Source organism: Penaeus vannamei, chromosome 1 (genome assembly GCF_042767895.1).
Source record: "Penaeus vannamei isolate JL-2024 chromosome 1, ASM4276789v1, whole genome shotgun sequence".
Classification (NCBI taxonomy): domain Eukaryota; kingdom Metazoa; phylum Arthropoda; class Malacostraca; order Decapoda; family Penaeidae; genus Penaeus; species Penaeus vannamei.
Genome location: NC_091549.1, coordinates 29,732,923 through 29,756,922, shown reverse-complemented (window position 1 = coordinate 29,756,922; position 24,000 = coordinate 29,732,923). Strand labels below are relative to the sequence as shown.

The 24,000-nt window shown below is 41.8% G+C and overlaps 1 protein-coding gene across 4 annotated transcripts in view; it reads right to left on the bottom strand.

Annotated features, from left to right (window-relative positions):
- The window catches only part of LOC113828041 (epoxide hydrolase 4), a 112,547-nt gene that overhangs the window by 32,013 nt on the left and 56,534 nt on the right, over positions 1–24,000 (bottom strand). For all 4 annotated transcript variants that reach the window (XM_070121495.1, XM_070121499.1, XM_070121496.1 and 1 more), the window contains one exon: positions 477–645. In XM_070121495.1, the coding sequence (XP_069977596.1) occupies positions 477–645 (169 nt within the window). The remainder of the gene's footprint in view (positions 1–476; positions 646–24,000) is intronic.

Here is a 24,000-nt window from a genome sequence, read left to right as displayed (position 1 = left end):
TAATCATCCTTTTTCTTATCATCATTATTATTGTTATTATCCTTATTACCATTATCATTATTATCCTCATCATCATCATCATCACATATTCATCATCATCGTTATCATCATCTTTATTCTGATTAGCGTTATTATCATTATCATCATGAATATCGTTACTATTATTGTTGTCGTAGTCATTCTCATTCTCATCATAACTAACTAGATTACGATGCAGAAAAAGCCATACATGTAAAGAAGGATTATGAAGTTGAAAAGGACAAAAAAGTAATATCAGTAATGGGTACTAGATTATTCTCAATAGTGATATGACTACTAGTCATATCACCACTGAGAATAAACGTAAATGTAGTAGTAATTATAATGAAAATGATAAGGTTGATAACTGTAGGAAGTAACAATGGTAGAGAAAATAATTATAATAATTGCAATGCTTCCAAAAGAGTAATAAGAAGTAGACAGATCCACTTCCATACCAGATTCTGAGATAGCTCGCCCATGAAGACCTGACTTGCTGGCGGATTACATAAGGATGAGGAGAGTGAATCAGAACCATTTTGGACACGAATTCAGGGTAGTGGTAGGCCAGGTGCCATCCGATCTGACCGCCAATGCCGGCGCACAGAAGATGGGCATTCTTTCGACCTGAGGGTAGATAGTAATGCTGTGAAATATAACAGTAATATGTAGAAATACGTGCGTTTGCCTGTGATCATAAGTATTCGTGCACGAGCGCACGTGGTGTGTGTGCGTGTGTGTGTGAGGGGGGGGGGGGTTGCGTGTGTGCGTGTGCACATGTGCGTATCTCTATCTCCCCCCTTTCACTCTCTTTCTCCTCCACTCCTCTCACTCTCTCCTTCCCCCGATTTCTCTCTCTCTATCACTCTCTTTCTCCTTTCCCCACTCTCTCTCTCTCTCGCTTTCTCCTTCCCCCGATTTCTCTCTTTTTCTATCACTCTCTTTCTCCTTCCCCCACTCTCTCTCTCTCTCGCTTTCTCCCTCTCACTGCGTTTCTCCTCCCCCACCCCCCTCTCACTTCGTTTCTCCTTCTCCTGCTCTCTCTCTTTCTCACACACGCGCACGCATCATGGCTGGCCAATAAGTAAATAAGCATAAAATGCTAGCCATACCACCTCTATGGGACCGTCCCGCGGGCGTGGGGGGCAACATGGGAAATAAAAGTGGGTCATATGGAGTTAGCTAGGCTATTGAATAGGTACAAGAATGTGGAAACTACTAAGCAACTATTAGAGCCTAGTTCGAGTTATTTCTTGAGCGGCGCACGCGAGAACCGCCAACACGTAGCGGAGGTACGCAGCTAATATGCGACTGGTACACCTGTATGGACTTTTGTTTGTTGCAATATTGAATATGGCATTTGATAATGACAGTGATGATTGGTATGAGTTCGTAAATATCCACAGAACAGTTTTATATCGATATCAGAAAAAAGTAATATCAGTGATTTTATGACGAAGTATTATGTGAAATCTCAAAAAAAAAAAAAAAAAAAACGTAAGTTTTGTGTACTTTTACAAATGAAATATGGCTTCCATCGACACTCCCCGGTCATATGTTGTAACTTACGAAGAGACCTGTATGTGTATCAAGTACGAAGCATTAATGTTTAAAAGTAGCCGTATAAATAATGATTAAAGGATTTCGGTTTGACTTAATTCACTAACCGTCGGAACCGTCTAACATCGGCAAATTTTATTTGATTTGAAATTGGTCGTACCCTACCTCTGTGTGTAGTACAGTTGCGGAATTATATTTGAGTACACATGCTGGAACCCACTTTCATACTTCTGGCAACCAGTACGATGTAAACATAGAGTAACTAGTATTTCCATGAATGGGGCGAAAACCCTAGGTTGTTTGTAAGAAATAACCAATAAGTATAATGATATCTATTTTAGAAACGAAGCAAGCCATTTCATATTGCCTTCTCTCCAAATAAGTGATTGCAAATCACGCAGTATTAGTAGTCGTTGGCTTTGTAGTGGAATATTTTTCAAATGTGCCTTTTTAGAATTGTTTATCGAAATGGTAACACCTATGGAGGTGGAATATCTATCAAATGTGCCTTTTTAGAATTGTTTATCGAAATGGCAACACCTATGGAGGTATGGCGGCATATCTCCCTTATTTAAACAACACAATTAACAAGGATATTCTCGGAGCTACACCATCTAGTAGCAGCTAAACACCTAATGAAATGAGATTTTTCTTTTCGCCGAAACCAAAGTGTTTCAATAAGTAAAAATCATGCTGCATTATATTCAGTGATGGGCATAGATACACAGAACTGTCTAAGGCGACACCAATGCATCGATACAAGAAATTTGGCTAAAACGATTCAGATACATCGATTCTTCGAAGACAGAGCGATACCAATAAACCCAGCATGCTTCTGTGCTTGACCATGCTGTGCCCTGAAACACATGAATATCGTCGATGCAGCCCCACCGATACGTTATTATAAAAAAAAAATAATAATAATAATGAACTTGATATACAGATATTTGATCTGGATGACTGATGCACTGTAAAAAGTGTTTTTCAAAATCATGCGTGGATATTTTGATGAGGTCTATGCCACAGTAACAACAACTGCATTATTACAACTGAGGTTCGTAGCATTTAAAGCGTTCAGTAATAAAATAAAAAAGCCGTTCCTTTATGGCCAAAGAATGGAGGAGGGCCCCTGTCTCTTTCACACCTCTTGAGCGTCACTGTCAATACCGCAAGTGAACGAGAAAGAAAAATCAATCAAAACACACACTTAAAAACAGGTAGACAGAGAGGGAAAAGGGGAATCAGAGAGAGAGAAAAAGAGAAAGATAATGAGAGGAGAGGGCTAGTCAGAGAGTCAGAGAATGAGAGTTAGCGAATAAGAGAGTGGGATTGAGGGTAGGGAGTGAAAGGCAGAGAGAGGGAGGGAGGAAGAAAGTGAAAGAGAGAAAGGGAGAGAAAGAGAGAGGGGAGAGATAGAGAGCGAAAGGAAAGGTGGGGGGGGGGGGCAGCAATGGAGGGTTGAGGGGAGAGAAAGAGAGGAGCAAGAGGTAAAGAGAGAGAAGGAAAATTAAAGGAGAGAAATAGAGAGAGGAGGAGAGAGAAAGATAGAATGAGTGAGGGAAGGTAAGTGAAAGTCACAATATATATATATATATATATACATATATATATATATATATATATATATATATAGAGAGAGAGAGAGAGAGAGAGAGAGAGAGAGAGAGAGTGAAAGGAAGAAAAAAAGAGGGGGAAGAGATAGAGAGAGAAAGAAAGAAGGGGGTTTCAGAGACAGAGAGAGGGGTAGAGAGAAAGATAGAGTGAGGGAGGGAAGGAGAGAGTCGCAAAGAGAGAGAGAAAGAGAAAGAGCGAGAGAGAGAGAGGGAGGGGGGGAGGAGTGATTGAGAGAGTGAGTGAAAGACAGAGAGAGAAAGAGAAAGGGGGTGGGATATATAGTGAATAAAGAAAAAGGGGGTAGGGAGAGATAGTGAGAGTATAAAAGGTAAAAAAGGCCTATGTTGTGTAGTTTGAATTTACTGGTGACGGCTAGTGAAAAACAGTGGAGTGGAGAAGGAGAGGGTAAGGGAAGGGACTGATAATGAGTGGAGGAGAGTGGGTTAGTGAGTGAGTAGGAGAGAGAGAGAAAGACAGAGAAGAAAAAAATAGAGAGATAGAAATAAAGAGAGAAAGAGAGATAGTCGCAAAGAGAAAGAGAAAGGGGGAGAAAGAAAGAGAAGGGGGAGGCAGAGATAATAAGGATAAGTCATATGCGAAGCTGAGCCTCGCCCGGGCTATGGGTGAGCCCGGCCAGTGCCGACTAATGTCGACTCGATCACCGTGTGTCAGCAAGTACTGACGCGACAGAGCTTAGTCCTTACCCACCGTGGTGCCCAGCCACAGCAGTAACCTCCGAGCGACAATTGCAACTTCTCGCGCCTGGGCGGGGCGCGAACCGCCGACCCCTCGGATGAGAGGCCGACACGTTACCACTGTCCTAGCCTGGAGGCTGGAGGCAGAGATTCAGTTCAGTTCAGTTAGATTTGCGAAGTCATGCTTCGCCCGGGCCTTTTCTCTGGGGTGGCCCGGCCGGAGGCAGAGACGTAGAAAGGTATATATATAGAGAGAAAAAGAAAGAGGGAGTCTGAGGCACCAGGGTTAGCTAGCCACGTCCCCCATCGTTAGGGACTCCCGACCCTGTTCTTCAATGCTTCAACACTTGACCCTGTGTCACGCGCTCACCCGGACGGCGCCCTCTGGGAGTCTCTCCCCACTCGCACACCCGCTTGGCACGCCTTCTGGGCTCCCCTCGCCTGGGACTTGTATCAGCACGAGACATAGCCACGCCATGCTATGCTACCACCTCTTCAGAATAAACAGCTAATGCAGAACTTGTGTCTCCATAACCACCAGTCGGGGGAAACAAAACCCTGACTGGTGGCAGATGGCGGGATGTCGTTCTATCCAGCTGTGACAACTCCAAACCTCCTACAAGATGCACCCGCTCGACCACCTCCTCTCCGAATATTGTAAGTACGCCGTGGGCACTTCCTTTCTTTTCATTTTCTTCTCCCGTGTGTGCATGCTGTACATTTTTTTTTTCACAAGTGCAGTGATTTTCTTTCATATGTCTAAACAAGTGTCCATGCAAAGTGCATTTTCTTTCTTTTGTTCTTTTATCTACCAAGGTTTGTTTTTTCGTCATGGTAGATTGTTATATTCTTAAGGGAATCAATCCCTATTTTTTCATTTGCGAGTTATCTCTTTGGCATGTTTTTGTTTTGTTTTGTTTTCCAACTCGATCATGCTAGAATTAAAGTATAGATTTGTTGTCTATCTCTCTCGACCTTTTAATATGTGGGTGAACTATAGTGCATTTTTCTTTAAATTAATTTATGTTTCTATGGACTTTGTATGTCATGGCTAGGATTATATAGTGTTACCATATTTTTGGCATTTTTTCTTATTCTCATTATCTCTCATTACGTTTACCGATGTCATGTCGATGTTCATTTTTTTTCGGATCGGTTTGATTATGCATTTGTGGGAAATTTTTGAATATTTAAATAATCTAGTTGAATTATGTGCCAACAAACGCCTCTTCCCCCACGCTTCCCGTCCCCTACCATCCCTTCCTCCAAGCCCTGTTATTTCCCCTGCCTCTCGTACCTATTTTCAATATTTCTGTTCAGGCCAATAGCATTCAATCATTTACTTAAAATAGTATATCTTTTAAAAGAATGCATTAAATTTGGTAGCTGATGCCCTGTCTTCCTGACATTTCTGTCCTTGTGATTCATAGGTTTATTATCCGATATTATCTTGAAGTTAAGCTTCGAACGCTTAACATTTTTTCTTTTCCTATACATATATCTATACAAACAGCATCTGTCTTGTCTATTCGTATTTTTATATGAATATCGACTTCAGTTATTCTTATAAATACAAACGTTATATTCGTTTTTTTTTGTGAGCCACTTGATACATAGTTGTCCAGGTCAAATCAGGTCAGATCCTATCAAACAATGACGATACCTCACTTTTTAATTTTTTTAGATTAGCTTCAATATTTTCCCGCATTTCAGTTTATTTTGCATAACATAATTTTGATAAAGTGAATTAGCATTGCGATAGTCATTGTTCTTTTTCATTATCAAATGATTTACTGTAAATTATTTCAGGTTTGCATGAATATAACTGAGAGCTGTAATAATAACATAATTCATCAAATTAAAGTGTGTAACTTTAAACTACCTCGGTCATCCTAACGATTTTCCATTTCTTCCCTTTCATATGATAATCGTTAGTATGCCGACCTGATTTTAAAACATTTTCCTCATTCATCAGTCTTAATCACGAACCTCATTTCACCATTATTAGCGTTGTTTACATTAAGTTCCCCTGTGTGTGCCGAGCTGTACAATTATCGCTCGAGGGATCTAGCGCCGAGTTGCGCCCTTTCTTATACGACTATATGTGAGATTTTCGCTGGTATTTCCCAACGAGATGGGATGCCCAATTTGCATTCTGCATTTGAGTTCGTCCATGATATATCCCTTCAATGGTTGGGTCCGTCATCACTTTTCCTCGGGGAATTTAAGTATAAATCATTTACAAGCACGAGGGTTGTCTTTAGGCTGTCAGTTGTCCAAGAGAAGCTGACCCAAACATCCTTGCATCATGCATTGCTCTGCAAACCTTAGTGTGTTCTGCAATAGACCTGTCACCGTTTCATTCATTTTAAGTACTAATTAAAGTACCATTTTTTATGATTTCACATAGTAGTTGATGAATGTTGCAGTTAAAGTAAGTTTATTTTTATTAGTGTGAATGTTTTTATTTTGCGCCGTCAGATCGGTGATTATTTTCATTACCCACCCCGCCTACATACCTGATCCCCACCCCAACCTCACCTATACCTCGTTTACCCCCCACCCCCACACCCCATCCTTCCCTTAGCCTCTCACCTACCCACTCGTCTTACCTTTTGCTTAATTAGTACAGCTCCCACGCCATTTTTTCTTTTTACTCTCGCTCTTACTTTAACAAACTACTAATGACTCTCACAAAACATCTAAGTGTTCTATTTTCTACTCGTGTGCTATACTCTGACTTACGTATTTCATAACTCTCACCTGTTCACTTACTCAACTTGTCTACTCACCATCATGCAGCCACATACGCACATAGTCTCACACAAGAATTATATGCGTGAAGATAATCAACTTGCGCCAATCGTGTATTCTTGCCTTGCACTACGTGCTTATCATGCATATGTTGTCTTGAGAAAGCATATTTGATGTAATGAGTCGCTCCAGAAACTATGAGGACTGCATTACCTATTTTCATTATTGCTTCCCTTGAATAGCTGTTGTTGACGTGTGATAGACATTTCAATGAAATGAGATAGAACATTTACTTACTTACTATTAGTCAGACGCATACTGTATGCACTATTGCACTGCACACTGCTGAACCCTGCATTGTTGCATTTTCATTTTTTCCAAGGAAGTTAGTCGTTCAAGACGTTCTTGCAAACTGCGACACCTTTTGCTTCCTTGTAGTTCTGCACAATGCCTATCTCGTAGATTTTCATGCTATCTGAGACAATTGAAACTCAAGCAAGTTCTTGTGGACTATTGCAGTTGTCTCCCTAAGCATGCTCCTCTGTCTATCCTTGACAGTGAATTAATGAAAAAAATCATGCAAATAACTGAAATAACGCTCATTGCAATCTGATATATTTTGATTATATAGTACGCCCCTTGATATCACACAACCCTCCCCCACCCCACTGTTTGCCCTCCTGTGTCTCTCCCTGCCTCTGCCCCTGGTGTACTTCTTTCAAAGAACGCCAGCACCAGCCGTCGAGGATGACGGTTAATAGCGTATGCCGAGCGATCAGAGGAACCAGGGTTAACTAGCCACGTCCCCCAGCGCTAGGAACTACCGACCCTGTTCTTCAATGCTTCGACACTTGACCCAGGGTCAGCCTCCAGTTTAGTACAGTGGTAACCGAGGGGTTGGCGGTTCGCGCCCTGCCCAGGCGCGAGAAGTTGCAATTGTCGCTCGGAGGTTACAGCTGTGGCTGGGCACCACGGTGGGTAAGGACTAAGCTCTGTCGCGTCAGCACTCGCTGACACACGTTATCGAGTCGACATTAGTCGGCACAGGCCGGGCTCCCCCATAGCCTGGGCGAGGCTTAGCTTCGCATATCGGACTTATCCTTATGACCCTAGGTCACAGGCTCATCCAGACGGCTTCCTCTGGGAGTCTCTTCCCACGCGCACACCCGCTCGGCGCGCTTTCTGGCTCCCCTCGCCTGGGACTTGTATCAGCACGAGACAATGCCACGCTACACTACAGTACCACCTCTTCAGAATAAACAGCCAATGCAGAACTTGTGTCTCCATAACCACCAAAGTCAGGGGAAACAAAACCTTACAGGGAGAGAGAGAGAGGCAAAAAAGAAAGAGAAAGATAGGAATAAAAAGAGAGACAGGGGGAGGGCGAGGGAGAGGAGGCTGGGAGAAGGGAGGGAAGAAGAGCAAGAGAGAGAGTGTGGGGAAAAATGAGAGGGGGAAAATAGTGAGAAAGCGAGAGAGAAAGGGGAGGGGGAGGGAGAGAAATAGATAGAGAAAGGGAGTGAGATAGAAAGTGTATCAGAAAGGTAGTGAGTGAGTGAGAGGGTGAGAAAGAAAGAAAGAAGAAAAAGAGAATGACGAAGAGAAAGAGAAAGAAAGTATAATAAAGATAAAGAGAGAGAAAATAATAAGAAAGATAAAGAGGGAGAGAGAGATTGATAAAGAGAAAGATAGAGAGAAAGAGAGTGGGGAGATAAAGAGAACGAGAGATAGATAAATTGAGACAAAATGAGTAACAGAGGGAGAGAGAGAGAACCTGAGAGAGGGAGGTAGGGGGGGGGCAGGGAGTGAGAGAGACAGGGTGTGTATGAGTGTATGTGTGCGTGTGTGTGTGTGTGTGCACAAGTATATATTAGGCGATGAGAATTAAACACGTATGTATGATTCGTTTCGTTCATCTGGGAAGCACTTTATCTTGTGCTAAATAACAGTTTGCGCTATCAAGATCCTACAAGCCATGGCGTTTCTATGCGGAGATGCATCCACACTCGAACAGCATAGCAAGTAAATACACGTTTGCTTATTTCAACTCAAGCAACTAAGTTAAATGGTTGAAGGAAGGAAATAAATTTATTCCCTATAAGGATTTATGATATCTGGCATCTTATATGTTTCCATACTGATTCTGAAATACTTTTTCCTCGTATGAATTGACAAATTAGTAGAAAGATCATCCAATTTTAGGATAATTGGTTGCGTTTTCACTTAAAAAAAACAGTATTAGAAAAGGGCAAATATTGGGAAAACCATATTAACAAGAACAATTCGTTTTTAATAAAACTTTTTCCAATTCCCATTATTTTTCCAAAACTAATCACAGTCTTTCCGCAATACTTCACATTCCTTCATTGCACGACCTGTTAGCTGATGTATCTCGTTCTCTACTTTTCTGTTATATTTGTATTTTTTATTCTCTTGTTTCTCAGTTCATTTCGATCAACTAAAAATGCATAGTTACACAGATGTATGTATATATATATATATATATATATATATATATATATATATATATATATATATATATATATATATACATACATACATACATACATACATATATATATATATATATATATATATATATATATATATATATATATATATATATATATATGTGTGTGTGTGTGTGTGTGTGTGTGTGTGTGTGTGTGTGTGTGTGTGTGTGTGTGTGTGTGTGTGTGTGTGTGTTTGTGTGAATGTGTGTGTGTGTGTGTGTGTTTGTAATATTTAGACAAAGATCTGGATTACTGAGGAAGAGTAATCTGGACGCGCACGGGAAACTTCATTGCTTGAGGAGAGATGACACAAGGTATGTAAATATAACCTTTTTCACCTTGCATTTTATTGTATTATGATGTATGGAGAAGATCAGTGTATAGATTATTGCCGTATGTCATCCTATTCAATGTTCCAATCTCTATAATTTCCAGATATGATAGACAAAATATCTGTGAAACTGCGAGAAGTGGCCACGTGACATGTAATATGTGGGGGTGGATCTTCATGCATGGAGTTTGCGGGCTTGCAGCAATAGAGGAAGATACAATTCCGAGAAATATAAAGAATTGTTTTAAAAAATGTTTCTTCGGTTAGTGCGGACCTATGCTTTGCCGTTCCCAGAAACGATCATTATAATGCAGGATAACTCCCATACACACTTCGAGGGTAGTTACGAGATGGTTCCGAGACCAAAACCACCTGGAGGTCTTACCCTGGCCAAGCAAAGCATGTGACCTGAACCTCATAGAAAATGTCTGGGCAAATATTGTTAACGTCTGGGAAACGGCCAATTAAAGAAGCTCTCAACAGTTAATTCAACATGCAAAGAGGGAATGGGGGGTGTTGCGGAGGAAACCGGAACTAATTTATAAGCATGTCGCTTCTGTCCCGGAAAGACTGCGATTAGTTATAGAAAGTAATGGAGGTTGGACAAGGTTTTAATAAAAACGAATTGTTCTACTTGGTAAGATTTTTTTCCTAATATTTGCACTTTTCTGCTTAATGCTGATTTTCTTTAATAGTGAAAATGCAATTAATTTTCTTCTTCAAAATTGATGAACTTTCTACCATTTTGTCAGTCATACAAGGAAAAAGTATTTTGGTTATCAAATACAGCATTTAGCGCTGAACGTGGTTCCTAATGTTCTAAATGTAAGACCAATAATCCTAAACTTGCAGTACGCATACTAGTAGTCAAATAACGGAAATAACAAACTGCTGCACTGAAAATGGTCATCTTGATTTCCTTAACTCGCACACACACTCTCAATGATGAAACATATATATTCAGTGTATCCCTACTGTGATTTTGTATTAAGTGAATGTTCTGCGATAAAGAATTTTTTTTTTTTTAGTCTTCTGAATCACCTCATTTGTTCTATTAGCTCCTAGATAGATAAGATAGGTTAACGAAAAGTTGCAAACATCAGTGAATTTGCAAATTTCTATATCATTCAGCTGCCATGTGTAGATGTTAATAGAAAGAAACATTTATATTTGTGAAGAAATGTTCAGCTATAAAGCCATTAAAGTTATCAAATAATTCCAGGAATTAGTGTATGAAAAATACTCTTCAAAGTCAACGGTATCTTATACATTTCATATAACAGGAAATTATTTCATAAACTTATCAAGATAACATATAAACACATACGCGCACACAGTGATTAAACATGAATTGGCAAACGAGAGAACAGAAATTATAGAGATGACAAAGAAAAGTAGAGCGCAACATGGTATACCCACTCCCTCAGAATCAGCATGAAAATATTTAAGATACCAGATATTATACAACATCCTTACAGGAAGTAAATTAATTTCCCTCTTTCAAACCACCTAACTTGTAGCTGCTTGAGTCGAAACAAGCAAACATGTATTTGCTTGTTCTGCTGTTCGAGTGTGGATACGTCTCCGCATAGAAACGCCATGGCTTGTGGGATCTTGATAGCGCAAACCATTATCAGGATCTAGCACAAGATAAAGTGCTTTCCAGATGAACGAAACGAATCATACATACATGTTTATATCTCATCGCCTAATAACCATTTGTGCACACACACACACACACACACACACACACACACACACACACACACACACACACACACACACACACACACACACACACACACACACACACACACTCTCTCTCTCTCTCTCTCTCTCTCTCTCTCTCTCTCTCTCTCTCTCTCTCTCTCTCTCTCTCTCTCTCTCTCTCTCTCTCTCTCTCTCTCACTTCCTGTCTCCCCCCCCCCTCCCTCCCTCTCTCAGGTTCTCTCTCTCTCTCTCCCTCTGTTACTCATTTTGTCTCCTTTTATCTCTCTATCTTTCTTTATCTCCCCCTCCCTCTCTCTCTCTTTATCTGTCCTTCTCTTTATTATACTCTCTGTCTCTTTATTTCTCTTTCTCTTCGTCATTTTTTTTTCTTTCACTCATTCTCAGTCACTCACACCCTTTCTGATACACACTCTCTCACTCCCTTTCTCTATCTATTTCTCCCCCACCCCCCACCTCTCTCTCGCTTTCTCACTATCTATTTCTCCCCCCCTCTCATTTTCTCACTCACTCTTTTTTGCCTTTATCTCTCTCTGTCTCTCACTCTCTCTCTCTCCTACCCTCCCTCCCCCGCTCTAACCCCCCCTCTCTCTCTCCCTCTTTCTCCCTCTCTCTCTCTCTCTCTTTATTCCCATCTCTTTCTTTCTTTCTTTCAGTCTCTCTCTCTCTGTAGCTCTCTTTCTCCTCTCTCTCTATTTCTCTGTCTGTCTCTCTCTCTCTCACGCTCTTTCTCTCGTTCCTTCCCCCTTTCCCTCACTCTATCTTTCTCTCTACCTCTCTCACTCACTCACTCTCTCACTACCTCTCTCTGTCTCTGCCGCCCCCTTCTTTCTTTCTCTCTCTATTTCTTTTTCTCTCCCTCTCCCTTCTCTCTTTCTTCCTTCCTCCCCCACCCTCTCTTTTTCTCTCTATCTTTTTTTCTTGCACTCACTCTCTCAATCACTCCTTCCACCACTCTCTCTTTCTCTTTCTCTCTGTGACTATCTCTCTATCTGTCTTTTTTTTTCTTACTTTCACTCTCTTTTTCTCCTTCTCTCTCTATCCCACTCACCATTTCACTCATTTCCTCTCACTATCTCTCCTCCCCCCCTCTTTTTTATTCGCTATCTGTCCCACCTCCTCTCTCTTTTTCTCTCTCTGTCCGTCTTTGTTTCACTCACTCTCTCAGTCACTCCCCCCTCTCTCTCTTTCGCTCTTTCTCTCTTTCTCTCTCGCTTTGCGACTCTCTTTCTCTCTTTCCTTCCCTCCCTCCCTCACTCTATCTTTCTCTCTACCCCTCTCTCTGTCTCTGTCGTCCCCTTCTTTCTTTCTCTCTCGATCTCTTCACCCTCTTTTTTTCTTCCTTTCACTCTCTTTTTTTCTTTCCCCTTCTCTCTCTCTCTCTCTCTCTCTCTCTCTCTCTCTCTCTCTCTCTCTCTCTCTATATATATATATATATATATATATATATATATATATATATATATATATATATATCTTTGTGACTGTCTTTTTTCACCTTCCCTCCCTCATTAATTCTATCTCTCTCTTTCCCTCCTTCTCTATTTCTCTCCTCCGTCCTCCCCCCCTCTCTCTCCCTACCTCTTTCTGTCTCTGCCTCAACCTTCTCTTTCTTTCTCCCCCTACCCCCTCTCTCTCTTTCTCTTTCTTCCTCCCTCTCCCGCTCACACTACCTCTCTCTATCTCTGCCTCCTCGCTTCTCTTTCTATATCTCTTTCCCCTTTCAACCCACCCCACCCCTCTCTCTGTCTCTGCTTCCTCCGTTTCTTTCCTTCTCTCTCTTTACCTCTTGCTCCTCTCTTTCTCTCCCTTCCTCCCTCCACCCCCTCTCCCGCTCGATCACTCTCTCCATCGCTGCCTCCCCCCCCTACCTTCCCTTTCTCTATCTATCTCTCCTCCTCTCTTTCACTTCCTTTCCCTCCCTCTCTCTGCCTTTCACTCCCTCCCCTCGCTCCCACTCTCTTATTCGCTATTTAACTCTCATTCTCTCGCTTTCTGACGAGCCCTCTCCTCTCATTATCTCTCTCTCTCTCTCTGATTCCCCTTTCCCCTCTCTGTCTACCTGTTTTTAAGTGTGTGTTTTGATTGATTTTTCTTTCTCGTTCACTTGCGGTTTTGACAGTGACGCTTAAGAGGTGTGAAAGAGACAGGGGCCCTCCTCCGGTCTTTGGCCATAAAGGAACGGCTTTTTGATTTTATTACTGAACGCTTTAAATGCTACGAACCTCAGTTGTAATAATGCAGTTGTTGTTACTGTGGTGTAGAACTCATCAAAATATCCACGCATGATTTTGAAAAACACTTTTTACAGTGCATCAATCATCCAGATCAAATATCTGTATATCAAGTTCATTATTTTTTTCAATAACGTATCGGTGATGCTGCATCGACAATACATGTATTGGTATCGCTTTAACTGTCTTCGAAGAATCGATGTATCGGAATCGTTTTAACAAAATTTCTCGTATCGATGCATTGGTATCGCCTTAGACAGTTCTGTGTATCTATGCCCATCATTGAATATAACGCAGCATGATTTCTACTTATTGAAACACTTTGGTTTCGGCGAAAAGAAAAATATTTCATTAGTTTGTTTAGCTGCTACAAGATGGAGTAGCTCCGAGAAGCAGTTGACAAATTCTCATTGAATTTGCAAATTTCTGTTTGATTTAGCTGTTATACATAGTTGTTTGAAGCATGAGGCGTTTTCTAGGTTTAAGGAATCATGCAAAAATATCCTTGTTAATTGTTTTGTTTAAATAAGGGAGATATGCCGCCATACCTCCATAGGTGTTATCATTTCGATAAACAATTCTAAAAAGGCACATCTGAAAAATATTCCACTACAAAGCCAACGACTACTAATACTGCGTGATTTGCAATCACTTATTTGAAGAGAAGGCAATATGAAATGGCTTGCTTCGTTTCTAAAAACAGATATCACTATACTTATTGGTTATTTCTATTCGACCAATCGCGTTCAGTCTTACAAACAACCTAAGGTTTTCGCCCCATTCATAGAAATACTATTTACTCTTATGTTTACATTGTATTGGTTGCTAGAAGTATGAAAGTGGGTTCCAGCATGTGTACTGAAATATATTTCCGCAACTGTACGTCAGTCCATACTGGATCAGACATCAGCTGATGATAACCTTCTAGAGAAAGTAAAAAAGAACTTTTTCCTAATCCTGTTTTTTTTTTTTTTTTTTTTTTTTTTTTTTTTTATGTGACTGATGATAGGCCTGTCTGTCAAGCCTAACCAGTTTAAACAAATGTCCCTATTATTCCATTCTTCTGCAGCCCTTCTCCCTTGTTGTTTCCACTTACGCCTAAGTCCCGCAGGCGTTATTTATTTATTTTCTTTTTACTAAGTCCAACCACCATTCAAGATATTCCTGTCCGAAAAGTTTAAGGGGCTTATATGAAGTAGTTATTGTGCATTGTTTTTTCCTTGGATATTGGTCAATAATGTATGCTTAGCTTATTCATGCAAAAATGTTTCGAGGAGACCTTCTGGTATCCCCAAAACTCCCATAGCAACGCCCTTAGAAACGAAAATGAAAAACCGGCGATCTTCGGCAATTCCCCGTAGTGACGTCATTCCCAGAACATTCCAGGGAAAATGCGGGGTTAAATAACACTAACAATATAACCCACAATTTAAATAACGATGATAATTCACATTACTTTTCATTGCTGCGCCCCCTAATCCCCGCCGAAGAAACATAACATCCACCACGTATTCACGGCAGGGTACAGGATAGAGCGCACACAAACTAGATGCGGAGCCGATAACCTACTATATAACCTAGGATTTTTATGACACTAACCTGATTGATAGATGCCGCAGGCTCGCAGGCTCTTCCCCGACGGAGGAGGCCGTGGCGGAAGCACATTGGCATAAGTTCGTTTCTGAGTAGGCGCATCCTCCAGTTTAAAGCGTTGAGTACAGTACACCTATTTACAAATAGCTTTTCTAGTTGTCAGTCACGGGTTAATCCTAACATGTCTTATTATTCCAAATTTACACGTTGAGAAGAAATCAGTGACGAGGTTGGTAATAAGATTTGTCGAATATATGCCTATGATTTTGAACCCAAGAAGTTTAATGTTGAAAGTAATAAGATGCGATGAAGTTCAAACAGAATTACTGAGAAATGGAAGTTTCCCACATAACGTGGTGTGTGCCAAAAGTGTGCAACAATTGAAAAGACTATACAATAACTTAGCTCTTCTTTCGTATTGAAGCAAGCAGGCAAGAACACATATACATATGTATGTGCGTGCGTATGTGTGTGTGGAGTGTTTATTGCTAAAAATTACGAGTCATAAGTGAGCATTAAATGTACTACATATAACAGAAGTATTTATAATGTATCAAGTGTATATTCCAACCAAATAGAAACAATCCTATAAAAGTTAATGTGGGGGGGTCTTATATGTGATCTTTCAAGTGTGCCAACTAGAAACATTTAAATTCCAATACTATGTCTAATAAGCTTCAATTGTTTCTCGAGTGTGCCGCAAAAATGTAAACGTCTGTTGTCGATGGCTGTCTAAAAAAAGACTACATAGAAAATCTTTAAGAAATGACAAGCATCACTAGTCTCCATACCCACAGCACGCAAAGTTAGTGTCAAATAACACAGGAATTACTATTCCTTTTAAGCTTATCCTTCAATATGCGAGTACAGTACAGTCTGTAAAAAACTACTGATACATTTACTTGTGGTCGATGCAATACTCTCTGTTGTGGGTGGGGCATCCCGTTAGCCCCTACCATAGATAGTGCTGCCGTTCTTATCGGGGCTGACCGTTTTTCCGTAGCACATTTCTGCCATTCTCGAAACATCAGATGATAAAAAACGGATATAAATAATAAAATTGGACCATGGTACATATACACTATTATACACGGATGAATATTAGATTACAGTTACAGTACATAGGATGTCTGGTGATTATAATATTCCCTGCGTTACTTTCTTGTTTTCTGCACTACATAAGACAATATACATTTATACTGGTTTAAGTGCAGACACACTGACACACCCTTACTACAGGAGCTGACGAGTAATCCTCGGATTGTGAAAAGGTATGGGTATGTGGAAAAGCCAGCCAAAGTTCATCTCCTACAGGAGTGGAGAAACAAAGCTATTCATTTTCACATGGCTATATCAATAATCACTGGTAAAAAAGTAGTTTTACAATATAGCAAAATACACGAAACTCAGGTGTCCTCCCTAGCCCACACTCAAATCCTTCCACATTCAAGATTACCCGCCAACTGCCCTCAGTGGCGACTCCACTGTGCATGCGAGCAAGAGGTTGCCATCTACCCAAACTAAAAGAGGTTTTGAGTGTGGACTATGAGCTCCTTTCGGACCCAAGACTCACCATCTATTCTCCTGGAGGTGAGGCGTTTTAGATGTGCTAGGGTGCTAAAATAAAAGAAAACACCCGTGGTCAACATGACCATCACCTGTTTGCATACATAAATCCGCGAATCCAGGCGCCTTCGTGTAACAAAACATATATATATACAATAATAATAATAAATAAATAATAAATAAATAGATAATAAAAAAATAAAAAAAATACCAAACTCTACGGCCCCTCCCCCGGGACGGAAAAGGCCACACCTCTGAAAGTGACAGTACCCTGTAGCATCATACAAAATTCTAAATCCATTTAAAATCATAAAAGTAATAAAACTTAGAGAAATACAAAACGTAAAATATCAAAATGCAAAATTGGCTTGTAAATTAACATAATATGAACATATACAAAAAATAAGAAATACAACACAAATCTTTGGAGCTTTAAAAAAAGGTATACTATAATTTGTTTCAGTTGTTCAGAAACATTTTCAGGATTCAGTTTTCAAAACCTCTGGTTTCGGGTCACACACACAACAATTGGCCGTCTTCCTCTATGCAGTCCACTTCAGCAGCTGGAGTACAGGGCCGTATCTGGTAGTCATGGTCCCTGACTGCACAGTGTTTGGGTCGAAGGTCTAGAACATAAATGACGGGGCCTAACCGTTCCCGTACGCAGCAGGGACCAAGCCACCGATCACCCAAAGATCTGCGATTCCCTTGGATCTTACACAGGACCAGAGTGCCCTCCTCGAATGGGCTTGAGGTGCATGTAGCCTTGTCATACTGGGCCTTATTGGTCTTTCGCATCTTCTTGCTCTCCTCAACCGTGACCCAGCCGGTGTCTGCAAGGCATGCCCATGACAGGACCAGGTCCACAAAGTCTGGCAGTTAGTCAGGCCCTTCCCAAAGAGCGCCATACAACCTGTCAGCAAGTACAATGGATGGTCCCTCATGGCCCAGTGGATGGCTGAGTTCAGGACGAGGTGTACAGCAAGCAGATGAGTAGGCCACTGCAAATGAGCCTGCCTAGCCAGCGCCACTAATGCGTCCTTCACCATCTAATTGGTGCCCTCCACCACCCCATTAGGGGTGATAAGCCATCGAAAAAGAGTGTTGCACTTGCAAGGTTTCCAGAAGCGAGTACCACTCATCAGAGATCTCCAGGCCATTGTCTGTGTGAAGATGGTCGGGCAGCCCAAAAAGAATCACATAATGTTCAAGAAAAGCCTGTAGCACTCTGTTGGCACTCTTGTCACGCAGTGGAACCAGCTGTATGAACCGTATATGGTGATCCACAATGGAAAAACATATTGGAATCCTGTTGCTGATCCCCGGAGGTCCATAAGGTCAGCTGAGACTCACTAGAGGAGCATCTGATAGAGAATGCTCTTTCATTGGTGCTCAACCTGCCACTCCCTTACACTGCCATGTACTCACAGGGCGGTGCATACTGGGGAAGTACCAAGTGCCCTGCAGGTTCTGGAATGTACAGTGGACCCCTGGATGGATATCAGTCGGAAGGCAGTGTGCGTGTTGCTGAAGGTGTTTGGGGATGTAAACCTGCCTTACTACACAGTCTGGAAATGTCACCCTCCTCCACCTCAAAGCTGGAGAATGCAACAGGTCTCTCCTCAGGTACAGCCAGGCGTCCCTCTAGTCAACCAAGCAGGTCCTTGCATGCCGGATCTTGTAGTTGTTACTCTCTCATGTGCACTGCTGTCATGATACTTATGTCCAGCTGGTCTGCAGCCTCATCAAGTGCCTCTTGGGCCTGTTCTAGAGGGCAAGCTGTCTCTGCAGGTGCAGATCCATCAGCTGCAGGTTGTGAAAGTTGTGTGGCACGTAGTTGTTGGCTGGTGATCTGTCCAAACTTCCAAACTTCGACTGTAAATGTACAGGTCAAAGGCTCAGATAGCCTCCACCACAGTGAGTGCTTCCAGGTCAATAATAGCGTATCAGGTCTCGGTGTCCTTCAAGGTGCTGGACCAGTAGGTGACAGTGTATGGCACACCTGTATCATACTGAAGAAGGGACCCCACCTAAAGCCTGTGTGCTAGCATCACAGTGCTCCTCGAAGGGTTGACTAAAGTTCGGTAGGCAAAGCAATGGGTTAATGACCAAGGTGTCCTTCAAAGCAGTGAAGGCCAGCTAAGCAACACCTCCCCAAACTTCACCCCTTTCTTGGTGATGGTTGTCAGGGGCTTTATCATTACTGTCAACCCCAGGAAGTGGGAGACATCTTGCAACATGCCAGGTCGCTTCATGTCAGTAATGGCAGCAGCCCTTTCTGGGTTGGGTCTCACACCCTCAGACCGAGAATGAACCGCAAGAGCTTCACCTGGTGTTTAGTAAATTCATACTTCCCTGGGTTTTGTTCCACCCCCATATTGTGCAGAAGAGCTAGTGTCTCCTGGAGATGCTGCAGGTTTTCACCAAAGCTTGCTGATGCAACCACCACATTGTCCAGTTATACGAGGGTGTGAGGTCTCAAGATGGAATCAAAGACAATGTTCATTGTTTTCTGAAACGATATGGTCGAGAGGCGAAAGGGAAGTCTACAAAACTGCAACATTCTATGGCCGTCACTGGAGGCAGTTTTTTGGCGATTGTTAGGGTGCACAGAGATGGCACAGTAGGCTGACCAGCTGTTAAGAACAGTGCTCTGTCAAAGAGTCCAACATCTCGTTGATGAGGGGAAGGGGGTAGCCATTTGGAGTCGTCATCCGATTCTGGCCCCAGTAGTCGACACAGAACCAGTGAGATCCATCCCTTTTCCTGACAAGTATCACCGGTGAAAGCCAAGGTCTCGAGGATGGTTCTATAAAGCCTTGGGCCAGCATGCGTTCACGCTGCATATCACTTACTTAATTTTCTGCTGAAGCCCCCACTGTCGTACACAAACTGTCGTGGTAACGATGCAATGATGCACTCCTGAAACATGACTTAGTGCCAGCTGGAAACTGGTCTAGTACTTCACGCAGCTGTCCCTTCTGATCAGCTGTCAGATGACAGTGGACATTGGCAAGGGTGTGGGGAATGGTGAGGTGGTCAGTGCAGGTCTCAACAATGGCCATGCACGTTGTCAAGAAAGCTGTAGGTCACAGTGGCAGACACAAACTTGCCAGACCTAGCCTCTACCACAGTCTCAGCTACATGTGAGACAACTATTGGTGAAAAGGACTGATAGCTCAGGAGTCTCAACTAATTCAGATGTTTCGTCAACTGCATCATGGCACGTAGGTACGTGATAACCCTTTGTGACCCCTCTGGTGAAAGATATTCTGTGATGGCATCCATCTAACTTCACGTAGCTCTTGGCAGAAAGACCTTCAAGGATCATGTGGACAGGGAGGTGATGTAGTAGGTCCATACCCATTAGGCATGATCAACTTCTGCCACTGCAGGGGTTGACTGGCCTGAAACACCATGTAATGCTCTTGAGCTGGCATGCAGACAGACTACTGGCAGGTGAGCGACTGTATCCCTCTTCACCATCATCACCTCTGACTCTGTGTCCAGAAAACTGGAAAATGGCCTACCCTCCATCTCAAGGACTATCATAGGCCAGGTCTTGGCTGGTTGTTTGGTTCCTAGTGTACTAACATGGCCGCACGCAATCCGTGAGATTGCACCTGAGCAGCCTTGGCCAAAGGGACACATAGCTCTCAGGTGTCCCATCTCACCACATTTATAGCACTGCTGGAGTGATGGCCCACTTCCCATCTGGCGGGATGTTGCTGCAGGTGTACAATCTGGCCGCAAACTTGTGTAAGGAGTGGATGCAGGTGTCCCAGTGACCAGCACCGCTTGTGATAGGACATCTCTTTATAAATCCAGATCAGGGGTTGGTTGCCTCATAGTACTGCCCTGGATTGTACAGGCCCAGGACCATCCAGTTATGTGTGCCTTGCTGGGGTGGCCTCAAACTTGATGTCCATCCCATCCTCAGGAACCTGTGAACATCTGGCAGGTATGTCTTGCCCTAACCTCAGAGTCTCAGATAGCCTGGCACTTCTCAACCATCTTGCGCACAGAGATCATGCCAGAGTAGCTAACTATAAAGTCAACTAGGTAGTCCCTCCCGGTAGATGTGCTGTATCAAACCCTCAGCATTCCCGATGTCATGAGGATAGTCTCACACACCTTGCTGCAATGCTAATTCCACCTTAAGAAAGAAGTCCAGTTCCTGGTGTACTAACAGTTCCTGGTGCCATCCTTACTTGGCCAAGCATTTCATAAAAATGCTGAACCGTGGTCCTGGAACTGAACTTTGAAAGTCACCCTGTCCAAGCAGGTCTGGTTGCAAGCTCAATGCCGGAAATCCAGGACTCCAGCTCCTGACTCCACTGAATGGCAGGCATCTCACCGCAAAAGTCAGGTACCTCATCGCTTCTGCTGGCCATTGTAGAACAAGAACAGGCGTAATCACACGGTTGAGCTGGCACTGACTGGGAGTAGGATATTGGTGTACAGCTACGACTGGAAGTACCATGTGTAGATGGGCAGGGGGTTGTGATACCGCTGTAGAATGTTGAAAGCGTGGCACATACTGGGTCAACTGAGGCAGCACTGAGGGCTTTGGATGGGCTGTGGGCCCTGTCGACAAGTGTGGTAGTGTAGCTGTAGCGGCTGATAACATCCACTCGGCTGTGGGTGGGCCCAAAACTCACTATCCATTCTCATGGACGTGGAGTGTTTTAGAGGATGTTCAAGGGCTTATCAGAGGGCGTCAGCATGGGAGTAAAAATAAAAGTAAACACACCAAGTGGCCAACATGACATCACCTGTTCGCATACATGAATCCACAAATCCGGGTGTGCTTGTGCAACAAGAGAATATGTAACTATACACAATAAATACATTACTAAGCCAATAGTGTAACATTAAACAACAGAAAATGCACCAGCATCTCCTTATAGACAATGTGCCAGATGTGTAACAAGAAAATGCGACACTGAACCTATAAACTTGATCTATCTAATAAGTATTCAACTATTCACAGTGAGTGTGTTGCAGGGCTGAACATTTCCAGTCACTCTGTGGGACTGTGTCTCTGCCTTTGGTGATGCCCAGCTAGTAGACCCAGCTTAAGTGACATCGAATGAAATTTCCGCTGTGATGACATTCGGTCAGCCACATTTTATCAGTTTATGCCAATATGGTATAAGGAATTTTTGTTTGATTTAACTGAACAAGGAAAAATATTTAATTATTGCTTCAGATATTGTTTATTTGCATCAAACCATCTGTAATCATAAAAAGATAAAAAAAAAAAGCCTGGTCGTATTTTGTTTCAGTTTAGCAGATGAATTTCTGGAGAAATCCAGCCCTAGAGTTCGCGTCGTAATGGGTAGCGGCAGGGGGAGGGTATGCAAATTATTGAAATAAATGTAACAAATATATATCATTATAAAGACATTCCTGCTAAAAGTTGAACTTCAATATACGTCTGAGAGGGTTGCATAGAAATAAACATGGAAATAAACACATGACCGCCTATTTGCCATACAGTGACATCTTTTAAGTCAGAAAATGACGAAATGGTGAATACTAATTTTTTTATTTTTCAAATGTAATAGCATGATTTTAAGACAAGCATTGTGAAAAAATCGAAATACTTCCTATATCAAAACAAAGTGAATAAAAACTGAATTCGACTTGCCTCTCATTTCCCAGAAAGGATAGGCATGAAATCATAGAAAATGGAGACTAGGAAAGAGTTAACTCTTCGATACAGCCCTTATTTTTGGTCATGTCCAAAATTGGGCATAGATATATGTAGATATTTATAGAAATAAACTTTAAGTAACAATGGTCAACTTCAACATACATCTCTTTTCCTTAGGAAGTATAAAATTCAACGAAAATGCATCTTTGGTCAGCGCCAACTCTTAGTTCTTGATTATGCTGCTCAATTGTTTTTTTTTTTTTCTTTTTTTTTTTTGACTCGCATGTGTTATTATTACTCGATATTAATTTATACTTTGTTTTACATACAGAAAAACTTTAATGACTCCAGGACATACATAATAATATTACCGTATGGCAAAACCTACATTACCAGGATTAAAATACTAACTGGCTTGCCTCACTGTACCACAGTGTAAAGGGCAACGGCAGTTTTTTTTCTGACTGCACATCACAGAATCAAGTAAGTTTTTATATTGTTCTCATAAAGCGACAACTATAATGAATTTACAAGGTGTAATTTCAAGCTTTGGCAAATCCTCAACCCATTCTTAATTTTCAGATTGTTTTTTCTCCTCCCTCACCATCTGCCTACATCATCCCTCTGCTGCAACCCTATAGTTTGTTCACATTATAATGCAAAGCTTGGATTCCTTGTAACAGAGCGAATGTATGCACAAGTACGAGCGCGTATGAACTGATGTGCATTAAAGTATAAGACTAAGCTCAGTCGAGTCAGAACCGCTGACACACGTTCGAGTCGGCAGTAGTCGGCACAGGACGCTCTCTTGTAGGCAGTCTAGGCGTATATCTGACTTATCCTTATCCGTATGCACACATAAATGTATGCATGCGCGCGCATGCATATATTTATATATGTACATATGTGTGTGTGTGTATGCGTGTGTGTGTGTGTGTGTGTGTGTGTGTGTGTGTGTGTGTGTGTGTGTGTGTGTGTGTGTGTGTGTGTGTGTGTGTGTGTGTGTGTGTGTGTGTGTGTGCGTGTGTGTGTGTGTGTGTGTGCACGCATTTGTGCGTATGCATCTTAAATTATAGATGGGTGTATGTCCAGGTACATATATGTACATGGATATAAATGGGTATACATAAATGTATGTGCATATACCGTGTATAGTTATATGTACAATTTACCTTCATTTTCAACTGGTACACCCCTTTGGTGTATGGACTACATTTCTTCTGTCAGTACATGAAATGCTCCTGTTTGTAATGAAGCCTGTTGTTGACACGATATGTCGCAAATATTTTCACTGACAACTGTATCAGCCATGTTGAAAGTTAGGAAAGATTACAATGTTTTACCCAATGCGAACATTATTGTTTTAATTACGTGTGCTTTCCCTTAATAAAAGCAATTGGAACTAATGTAACTGGTAACTTTAGCACACTCACTATAGCCAAACAACGTTTAATTCCATATCAATGTTTGACAAAAATAGCGTTTGTAAGGAGATGTTTGAGCTTTCGTTTAATGTATGAATCTAAAACATTATTTGGAGAGGGTAAAATATGAATCACATGTTGCTTTCCTTGTAAATGATAATCACAAGGCTTTCTTACCTGATCTATTATCTCTGTTTATATACGATAAATTACCCAATTGCTGAATGGGTAGTTTAGGCTGACGAAGTGCAAGTCACACAGAGTCTTCCCCTTAAAAAGGATTTGAAGATTTGCAGATGGATAAAAACAAG